This window comes from Trachurus japonicus, chromosome 18 (genome assembly GCF_045865225.1).
Source record: "Trachurus japonicus isolate A0001 chromosome 18, Traja_1.0".
NCBI lineage: Eukaryota > Metazoa > Chordata > Actinopteri > Carangiformes > Carangidae > Trachurus > Trachurus japonicus.
Genome location: NC_140924.1, coordinates 25,927,886 through 25,937,248, shown reverse-complemented (window position 1 = coordinate 25,937,248; position 9,363 = coordinate 25,927,886). Strand labels below are relative to the sequence as shown.

The following is a 9,363-nucleotide window of genomic DNA, read 5'->3' as shown; positions in this document are numbered from 1 at the left end:
ATGGATGGATGGATGAAAACAGTGAGGGTACCAACCTGTAAAGCTGTCACCCCCTCATTTATACACAACTATAAGCAAAATTTAAATCAAGTCAAGTGTTATGAAAATTCATCCCCATACACTTGACATGAAGAATGAGAAATCAGCTATAGCAGCTGTAAACACATTTATATCAGCTGTAAACTTGGACATTTTAACACAGGAGTCTTTGGGGCTTGACTCACTTTTGGAGTCAGCGAAGTGGTCACTGGAGTAACTGCAGTTTGTGGCACTTCAGGTTCATAGGTTGGACAAACACTGTAGAATGGAACCAGCTCTAGATCCCAGCTGGCTAAACCTCAAGAGGCCTGAGAGCAGCTCCGCAGGTGCACATGTGCATCTAAAAGGAGTCTTTGGGGCTTGACCATAGACTGTAAAAAATATGGACGTAGCACCCATGACGTCACCCATTGGTTTTGGGGAGTCGTTTTTGTGACTCAAATATAGCGGCCTGAACAGCGCCATGTTGGATTGGCCGGCCGAGAACCCGCCCACTGGCTTCGAAGCAGCTGTCCACAGAGCTGCTCGGACCTGTCACTCAACGTTTCCGCGCCCTAATTGGCCAGAATTTTAACCTAATAACAGTAAAACGGTAGAGTTAAAAAAAAATTCAGCTCCTCAGAGTGTGTGCGGGGGTAGAAACTATCGATTGAGAAAATTAATTAAAATTAAGTATTGTAATGACAGCAATACTTACTTTTAATTTTAATTATTTTAATCGTCAAGTATAATTAATAGATATTTAATGCCAAAATTCATACAAATGATATAAATTCATCTACAGTTTATGTTTATATGCAAATGAACACTGCCTATTTATTACACAGGTTAATTATCAACCCTGCATGTAGATAATCACAGTGAGCCCCTTGAAATACTATAGGTTGGGTAGGAAGTAGACTCCACTCCCATTACTGGTAAATATACCATATACACCAGGAATTTATTTTCCATAATTTAAAATATGATGTCAAGGTAACAACCTTTTCTTTCAGTTTGTGAGTCTTCTAAAGAACAAACTTGACACAATAGGTGGCTTTGAGCATGTGATCATGTTTCCTAAGTAGGACGTACAGTAAAAGGCAGTGACACATTGGGTTGGCCAATCAAACAGTCTTCTGTCTGAACAGTGTCGAGATCCTGATCATTCAAGACAAGAATCTGAACAGGATGGTTCCTCTAAAGCTTGTCTTCTGCCTGACCTGCCTGTTCTTTGGAGAAATGGGTAAGTTTTACATTTGTGGCTGCAGTTTGTATTTTAGTTCAGATCTCCAGTTAATATTTGTATGTAAACCTAATAGCCCTCAGGATTAATGAATTGTGAATTTGCTTTTATTCTCACCATAATTAAGCCCAGGAGACTGGTCAGGAAATATCCTCAACTCTTCGCCAAAAGAGAAGTTTTATATCAGCTGATGTCGGAAAAAATGTGACCTTGCAGTGTTTCTACGAAGGCACCAATTATGGATGGCTTTACTGGTATAAGCAAACTCTGGGACAGGAGCCAAAGCTCATCTCTACCTTTTATGTGTTTGAAGAAAGAAGAAATACTTTTTATTATGAATTCAAGGACAATCCACGCTTCAATCTGGACGCTGGAAACGGTAAAAATCACTTAATGATCAGTGATCTGAAAATTTCTGACTCGGCTACTTACTACTGTGCAGATTACATGTATGATATAAGGTTCGCAGAGGGCACTGTGGTCAGTGTGCAGGGTTCAGACATGAAGGACCGAGCTTCAGTCCATCAGTCAGAGTCTGAGATCATCCAGCCTGGAGGCTCAGTGACTCTCAACTGTACAGTGCAGACTGGGACCTGTGATGGAGGACACAGTGTTTACTGGTTCAGAGACTCTGAAGAATCTCATCCAGGACTCATTTACACTCATGGAGACAGGAATGATCAGTGTGAGAGGAAACCTGACACACAGACACACACCTGTGTCTACAACTTGTTCCTGGAGCATCTGAATCGCTCTCATATTGGGACCTACTACTGTGCTGTTGATTCATGTGGACAAATATTATACGGAAACGGAACCCAACTGGACATGAACTGTGAGTATAGCATACCTTGCCTGATTAGATTAGCAACCGTAATGATCACAGAGACCAAAGCTGAGATCTCTGTTTGTACCTTCTGTAGATGAGGCAAACTCTCCCAACCTTCCTGTGTATTGCCTGAGTGGAGCGCTGACATTCAACACCATCCTGGTTGTTTTACTGGCCTCTTCAGTGTTGAGGATAATCAAGAGAAACGGCTGCCACTGTACAGGTGAGTTATCATGTATGTAATGTATCTATAGGCTTGCAGTGACTGATTATGTTTATGAATGACAGAATCTTTTATGTTTTACAACCAGAATCTCGAGAAAGATCAACAGAAGCTCCTTGCACAGCAAATCCAGAGGTGACATAGGCTTAAACCCCTTTTCTGATATGCTTGCTGACCTGTTGTTGTTCTTTAATATCAACATTTCAAATATAACACTTTAAAGTCTTTATATGGGACCTTTAATTATTATTTAAATGCACATACTGTTTATTGTATGGATGCTTTACATTTTTAGTAGTAATGATATCCTGATATACTTCATGTTTTGTTACCAGGTTTACCAAGATGGAGACAACCTGCAGTATGCTGCTATAAATGTTAAACCATCCAGCAGATCAAGCAAGCAGAGGAACAGCACCAAGACTGAATGTGTGTACTCCAGTCTGAAGTAGTAGAAACACTTGTGATATTTGTACTGATTGAATAGAATTGGATTTTGTTGTATGTCTATGTAGGTGAAAAGATTAAGATTTTTTGTACTTTTCTTGTGGTCTGTATTCATATGCAATTATACAATGATACTTGTACTGTACAAAATATGTTCATGCTCAAGGATTCTGCACCTCGTGAGTGTAACAATGAGGATTTAGTGCCCCTAGGTCAACCAAACAATACCATGTATCTGCTTTTGATGCTATTTTTTTTTTCATCATTTTATAGACCTCACCTAATAAAGTAACATGTTGATCGTGAGATGATAACATGTGAATGCAGTAGCTCATTCTAACTACAGCGGCTGAGTGCAACATGTGTCCCAGAAAAGCACATGATTGACCGCGGCCACAGCAAAGTGAGTGGTAAGATTGTGTTGTTCACACAGGAAGTTCTTTTGTCGACCTAATTCCTAATTGAATTGTAACAATGAGGATTTAGTGCGCCTAGGTCAACTGAACAATACCATGTATCTGCTTTTGATGCTACTTTCTTTTCATCAGCTTATAAACCTCGCCTAATAAAGGCTGGGGTCTCCCTCAGAGATGAGGGGAGGGGCCCTAGTTTCACGATAAATTTGGCAGTTTGGTAGACCACGGTGTGCTGAGATGGGTGTGGCAGCGCAGCAGGGGGAGGTGTCACAGTTTCAGCTTGGTACAGTGAAAGTTTTCCGCCAAATTAAAGGGATAGTTCACCCAAAATTCAAATATCACTCATTATCTACTCACCCTCATGTCGACTAAGGGCTGGGAGAATTTTCAGAGTCCGCCGTGCCTTCTCTGAGTTACCGGGGGGGGCCCACGCAGCAGTATTTGTCCATATAATGGTTGTGAATGGGTTTCACTTTTCTTTGTCCAAAAAGACACACCAAAAAACATCCAAATACCTCCATAGTGCTCGTCTGTAATGTCCCTCTTGTATTGAAGCCCCAACATGAGAAATTGTTCCGAAAAAAAAAAGTATATATTTTAAGCTTGTTTGTAGCGGAAGCTCCCAGTGTCTCAGTTCACTTCTCTGCCTGTGTCAGTGCAAATCACAATTTCTCATGTCGGGGCTTCAATACAAGAGGGACATTACAGAAGAGCAGTATGGAGGTATTTGGATGTTTTTTGGTGTCTTTTTGGACGAAGAAAAGTGAGCCCCATTCACAACCATTATATGGACAAATACTGCTGCGGACCCCCACTGTAACTCCGAGAAGGCACAGAGGACTCTGAAAATTCTCCCAGCCCTTAGTCGACATGAGGGTGAGTAGATAATGAGTGAAATTTGAATTTTGGGTGAACTATCCCTTTAACACAGCTGAAACTGTGACGCAAACTAATGATAAACTACAGAAACAAAATAACTATCATCTCTCTCAGACACCCACAAACAGCCTCGGCATCAGATCGTGAGTATATAGCCTATACTCAACATCTCTCATATCAGAAAATAAAAATAAAAGAGAGAGAGAGACGCTTGGACGCATGGTGTTTGTTTTTGTTCTGATTCAGTGTACACTCCTCATCTTTGTTACATAGATTGGGTTACTAAATGGGAGTGTCTTTATTAGTGGAAAAGCCGTATGTGTGTGTGTGTTTTTTTTTTTTTTTTACACTGGGCAACGGTTCTCAGTGTATCAGGTCAAACCAGATTAAAAATATTAGTAACCTCCTTATTTGGTCACTCTGAGCTCGGACCTCCCGGACCAAAACACCTGTTTCCTCCTGGGAGAGTTTTGGCCGTCTGGCGTCGCTGTCTCCTCTCTTCCATGTCTAAGTATAAAATGACAAAATTACAGTGTGCATCACCCGTGGCGCAGTTAAAGGTGAGGAGAGGAGCATGTATGATATAAGGTTCGCAGAGGGCACTGTGGTCAGTGTGCAGGGTTCAGGCTTGAAGGACCGAGCTTCAGTCCATCAGTCAGAGTCTCAGATCATCCAGCCTGGAGACTCAGTGACTCTCAACTGTACAGTGCAGACTGGGACCTGTGATGGAGGACACAGTGTTTACTGGTTCAGAGACTCTGAAGAATCTCATCCAGGACTCATTTACACTCATGGAGACAGGAATGATCAGTGTGAGAGGAAACCTGACACACAAACACACACCTGTGTCGACAATTTGTCCCTGGAGCATCTGAATCGCTCTCATATTGGGACCTACTACTGTGCTGTTGATTCATGTGGACAAATATTATACGGAAACTAGGGGTGTCACGATTTCGATTTTTTATCGAAATCGATCGAAATGACGTCACGATCTCGAGCATCGAAGTCAAAGAGAGGATCGACGATTTTTTTTACGGCGGTGTCAGCTGATGTGCACGTTTGCAGCAACCCAAACAAATGCACATGTTGACTGGCTCTATTCCAGCCACATGATTGGTTCGGCGCAGTGGAACTCTCAATATCATTGGCTATTTGCCAAAACATGGATGAATGAAACCTATCGACCATGTCTCATATTTCTATCGAAGAAAAGTTATTTCACAATTTATAGCGTTTTATCACCCAGCCCTGGTGGGCTACTGTCCCCCTGCTACCTGGGAAACAGGAGGGAGACACAGCTCTAACTACACAGCACCGACAAGCACTGAGAGCCGCATGTTGCAGTGACGTTATAAGATTAAAAAATAAAATAAAATCCCGCAAATAATACGCAGACGAAAAGGTGCAACTTGCCACTTTTTGTCGATGTATTATTTGCGGGGGCTTTCGGGGGATCTGGTGACGGTGGAGGATCCAGACTGATTGACTGTGGGCCACTGTCAGTCTGATCAGGACCTGATCATCATGTCCATGGCAGCACAGCAGCTGCAGCACTGCCCCGCTGTCACATGACTCTCGCGTATCAGCGCAATCTCGTTTACATTACATTAAGCCGACATCAGGAGAATAATGAGACACGGTAAATTAATGAAAATAAAATTATGATAATGTACAGATATAAATATATTTGTTTCAAAACCTTGGGGGGCAATTTTGGCCCCTGGATCATGATTTTTGGGGGCATGTTACCTTTATATTGTAAAGAAATTATTTAAATGTGACCATTAGTGCCTAATGTGATGTGACATTATGGAAATTGCATCACTTATATGTATCCCATCTTTTGAAATAAGATTTACTGTACAAAATTTGATGAATAAAACCAATGATCGTAGACTAGACTAGTCTGAAAATGGCATAGGCGTCTGTGCTGTAAGAAAAAAGAAAAAAAAATCGAGAATCGAATCGAATCGTGACCCTAAAATCGAAAATCAAATCGAATCGAGGATTTGGAGAATCGTGACACCCCTAACGGAAACGGAACCCAACTGGACATGAACTGTGAGTATAGCATACCTTGCCTGATTAGATTAGCAACCGTAATGATCACAGAGACCAAAGCTGAGATCTCTGTTTGTACCTTCTGTAGATGAGGCAAACTCTCTCAACCTTCCTGTGTATTGCCTGAGCGGAGCGCTGACATTCAACACCATCATGGTTGTTTTACTGGCCTCTTCAGTGTTGAGGATAATCAAGAGAAACGGCTGCCACTGTACAGGTCAGTTATTATGTATGTGATGTATCTATAGGCTTGAAGTGACTGAATATGTTTATGAATGACAGAATCTTTTATGTTTTACAACCAGAATCTCGATTAAGATCAACGGAAGCTCCTTGCACAGCAAATCCAGAGGTGACATAGGCTTAAACCCCTTTTCTGATTTGCTTGCTGACCTGTTGTTGTTCTTTTATATCAACACTTAAAATAAAACACTTTAAAGTCTTTATATGGTACCTGTAATTTATTTAAATTTACATAATGTTTATTGTATGGATGCTTTACATTTTGAACAGTAATGATATCCTGATATACTTCATATTTTGTTACCAGGTTTACCAAGATGGAGACAACCTGCAGTATGCTGCTATAAATGTTAAACCATCCAGCAGATCAAGCAAGCAGAGGAACAGCACCAAGACTGAATGTGTGTACTCCAGCCTGAAATAATAGAAACACTTGTGATATTTGTACTGATTGAATATAATTGGATTTTGTTGTACGCATAATATGTAGGTGAAAATATTAGGATTTCTTGTACTTTTCTTGTGGTCTGTATTCATAAATTATGCAATTAGATATTTGTACGAAATATGTTCATGCTCAAGGAATCTGCATATCATGAGTGTAACAATGAGGATTTAGTGCCCCGAGGTCAACCAAACAATACCATGTATCTGCTTTTGATGCTATTTTCTTTTCATTTTATAGACCTCACCTAATAAAGTAACATGTTGGTCGTGAGATGATAACGTGTGAATGCGGTGCATATCCAGTAGCTCATTTTAACTACAGCGGCTGAGTGCAACATGTGTCCCAGAAAAGCACATGATTGACCACAGCCACAGCAAAGTGAGTGGTAAGATTGTGTTGTTCACACAGGAAGTTCTTTTGTCGACCTAATTCCTAATTGAATTGTAACAATGAGGATTTAGTGCGCCTAGGTCAACTAAACAATACCATGTATCTGCTTTTGATGCTTATAAACCTCACCTAATAAGGGCTGGGGTCTCCCTCAGAGATAAGGGGAGGGGCCCTAGTTTCGTGGCGCAGCGTGTCACAGTGCAAGTTTCAATCAGCGCGGCAGGGGGAGGTGTCACAGATTCAGCTTAGTGCAGTGAATGTTTCGTGCCAAATTAACACAGCTGAAACTATGACGCAAACTAATGAAAAACTACAAAAACAAAATAACTATCATCTCTCTCAGACACCCACAAACAGCCTCGGCATCAGATCGTGAGTATATAGCCTATACTCAACATCTCTCATCTCAGAAAATAAAAATAAAAGAGAGAGAGAGACACTCGGACGCATGGTGTTTGATCAGTGTACACTTCTCATCTTTGTTACACAGGCTGGGTTACTAAATGTGATTGTCTTTATTAGTGGAAAAGGGGTGCGTGTGTTTTTTTTTACACTCGGCAACGGTTCTCAGTGTATCAGGTCAAACCTGATTAACGATATTAGTAACCTCCGTATTCAGCCACTCTGAGCTCGGACCTCCTGGACCAAAACACCTGTTTCTTCCTGGGAGAGGTTTGGCCTCTGGCGTCGCTGTCTCCTTTCGTCCATGTCTAAGTATAAAATGACAAAATTACAGTGGCATCGCCCACGGCTCAGTTAAAGGTGAGGAGAGGAGCTCATTTGATTGGTGAAGATCTGAATCAGCGGTGTTAATCCCACTCCACACCTTCTCTCCTTCTTTCCCACTCACGCCTTCTCTCCTCCCTCTTTCCTGGAGGTGGGAATGCAGAGTGCTTGTGTGACTGATGTTGTTCTGGCCTGCCCTGAGTGGGTTGGTTTCCCGTACTGCGGTCGACGATGCTAACCGATTCGCCAAGAGTTCCATGACCACTTGGCAAGTGGGTTAGCACGTCTTTTTTGGGCGAGTGAGTTTAACTTCAGTCCCGCTAACCGCCACACGTCGTCACTTCTCCTTACTGGTACCTCATGACTGTGGCTATACCCGTGGACCTCCGTTACACTTGTACCGGGCTGCGCTGTGCACGAAACTTGCAAAACACGCGTGGACACACCCCATTGGCACGGCACACCTGCGCTGCACCTAGACTGCGCCTGGTCTATGAAACTAGAACCCAAGAATTTCAGTCACCCCTGAGAGACTTGGAGTACACCCGCTGCTCCTTTGTGTGGAAGGGAGCACACAAAGGAGTGGGTTGAGGTGAGTTGAGGTGGTTCAGGCATCTGGTAAGGATGCCTCCAGGCAGAGGTGTTCCTGGGACATCCAGCTGGGAGGAGGCTGGGGCTCTCTGGTGAGAGAGCAGCTCTCGCCTGTGCATATGTGCATCTAAAAGGATATCAGGGTGCACTTGTTGATATATTTTTTATATGTTCCTTCACAGATATGGTTTTCATGGTGTAAGCAAGGCTTGGCTATATAACAGGATGTGTCGAAGCAGTAAATGCCAGTTTAAAAGAACCAAGGTGCCTGCTGAGAACAGCTGAGAAGCTACCATTTACCAAGTCCATCAATTAATAATTGATAATCACTGAATCAATTAAAATAAAGTATTGTAATGACAGCAATACTTCATTTTAATTATTGAGTATAATTCTAAGATATGTAATCATTAATGACAAAATTCATGCAACTGATATAAATTAATGTATCTACAATGTAGCCTATATGCAAATGAACACTGCCTATTTATTACACAGGTATTTGTTAATTATCAAACCTGCATGTACATCATGACAGCCACTTGCAATAGTATAGGTTGGGTATAAGTAGACTCCACATTAATTACTGGTAAATTATACCATATATACCTGTATTTATTTTTCCATGATTTAAAATATGATGTCAAGGTAACAACCCTTTCCTTCAGTTTGTGAGTCTTCTAAAGAACAAACTTGACACAATAGGTGGCTTTGAGCATGTGATCATGTTTCCTAAGTAGGATGTACAGTGAAGTGCAGTGACACATTGGGTTGGCCAATCAAACAGTCTTCTGTATGAACAGTGTCGAGATCCTGATCATTCAAGACAAGAGTCTGAACAGG

At 41.6% G+C, this 9,363-nt stretch overlaps 2 protein-coding genes across 2 annotated transcripts; both read left to right on the top strand.

The window, feature by feature from the left end:
* Window positions 1-1,209: 1,209 nt before the first annotated feature.
* On the top strand, window positions 1,210-2,818 carry LOC146969454 (uncharacterized). The gene is made up of 5 exons (XM_085806274.1): window positions 1,210-1,264; window positions 1,392-2,099; window positions 2,188-2,316; window positions 2,405-2,451; window positions 2,652-2,818. Exons 1-5 carry the CDS (start codon window positions 1,210-1,212, stop codon window positions 2,766-2,768), a joined length of 1,056 nt encoding a protein of 351 aa, XP_085662400.1. The 3' UTR covers window positions 2,769-2,818.
* Window positions 2,819-4,632: 1,814 nt separating this feature from the next.
* Window positions 4,633-6,789, top strand: LOC146969453 (uncharacterized). The gene is made up of 5 exons (XM_085759402.1): window positions 4,633-4,990; window positions 6,093-6,122; window positions 6,211-6,339; window positions 6,428-6,474; window positions 6,673-6,789. The coding sequence occupies exons 1-5, from the start codon at window positions 4,633-4,635 to the stop codon at window positions 6,787-6,789; spliced, it is 681 nt and encodes a 226-aa protein (XP_085615528.1).
* The last annotated feature ends 2,574 nt before the right edge of the window (window positions 6,790-9,363 follow it).

Bases quoted from the DNA above. Each gene is read 5' to 3' on its own strand.
- LOC146969453 (XM_085759402.1), top strand. From the start codon at position 4,633: ATGTATGATATAAGGTTCGCAGAGGGCACTGTGGTCAGTGTGCAGGGT. The intron at 6,123-6,210 runs GTGAGTATAGCA...TACCTTCTGTAG, and splicing joins AACCCAACTGGACATGAACT to ATGAGGCAAACTCTCTCAAC. The intron at 6,475-6,672 runs GTGACATAGGCT...TTTTGTTACCAG, and splicing joins CTTGCACAGCAAATCCAGAG to GTTTACCAAGATGGAGACAA.
- LOC146969454 (XM_085806274.1), top strand. From the start codon at position 1,210: ATGGTTCCTCTAAAGCTTGTCTTCTGCCTGACCTGCCTGTTCTTTGGA. The intron at 1,265-1,391 runs GTAAGTTTTACA...ACCATAATTAAG, and splicing joins CCTGTTCTTTGGAGAAATGG to CCCAGGAGACTGGTCAGGAA. The intron at 2,100-2,187 runs GTGAGTATAGCA...TACCTTCTGTAG, and splicing joins AACCCAACTGGACATGAACT to ATGAGGCAAACTCTCCCAAC.